At 57.3% G+C, this 569-nt stretch overlaps 1 protein-coding gene across 1 annotated transcript in view; it reads right to left on the bottom strand.

Moving 5' to 3' along the window:
- LOC119591484 overlaps window positions 1-569 on the bottom strand; it is a gene marked incomplete in the record, with an annotated part of 45,988 nt that overhangs the window by 1,512 nt on the left and 43,907 nt on the right. Inside the window, 1 exon segment of the mRNA XM_037940228.1 lies at window positions 1-55. Coding sequence (XP_037796156.1) covers window positions 1-55 — 55 coding nt within the window.

The raw sequence follows: 569 nt of genomic DNA, 5'->3' as shown, positions 1-569 counted from the left end.
GCGCCGCCGCCTTCGTCCTCATATCGGATGGGCAGGGCAGGTGGGGCGGACTCCTCTGCGGGAGAAAGGGGCGTGTGAGTGGGATGAGGGTGAGAAGGGAGGTAGCGGGAGGGAAGTTTTTCGTAAGAGGTTGAGTGGGATGAGGGGTGAGAGGGGAGGTTTTCGTAAGGGGTTGAGTGGGATGAGGGGTTTGAGGGGTGGTAAGGGGAGGGGAGGTTTTTGTAAGGGGGGTGAGTGTGAACGAGGGATGAGAGGGGAAAGGTCAAGAAGGAGAGGTTTTGTAACGGGGTGAGTGGGAACGAGGGATGAGAGGGGAAAGGTCAAGGAATGGTGGTTTTGCAAGGGGGAAAGTGACAGGAAGGGGAAGGGTGAGAGGGGTGCTGTGAGAGTAAGGGAAGGTGAGGGTAGGCGTGAGGGCAGGTTGTGTTAAGGGGAAAGGAGAGGGCTGAGAGAAGGGAAAACTGATATGAGAGGGAAGGTTTTGGGTGGGAAGGACGACGGAGAGGGGAAAAGTGAGGGGAGAGGAGACCTTATGTGAGGGTGGGTTGGAGGGGAAGTGTGGGTTGTGT

Source organism: Penaeus monodon, chromosome 28, assembly GCF_015228065.2.
Source record: "Penaeus monodon isolate SGIC_2016 chromosome 28, NSTDA_Pmon_1, whole genome shotgun sequence".
In the NCBI taxonomy this organism is placed as follows: domain Eukaryota; kingdom Metazoa; phylum Arthropoda; class Malacostraca; order Decapoda; family Penaeidae; genus Penaeus; species Penaeus monodon.
Note: the sequence above shows the minus strand (reverse complement) of the source record. Positions and strands in the feature narration are given on the sequence as shown.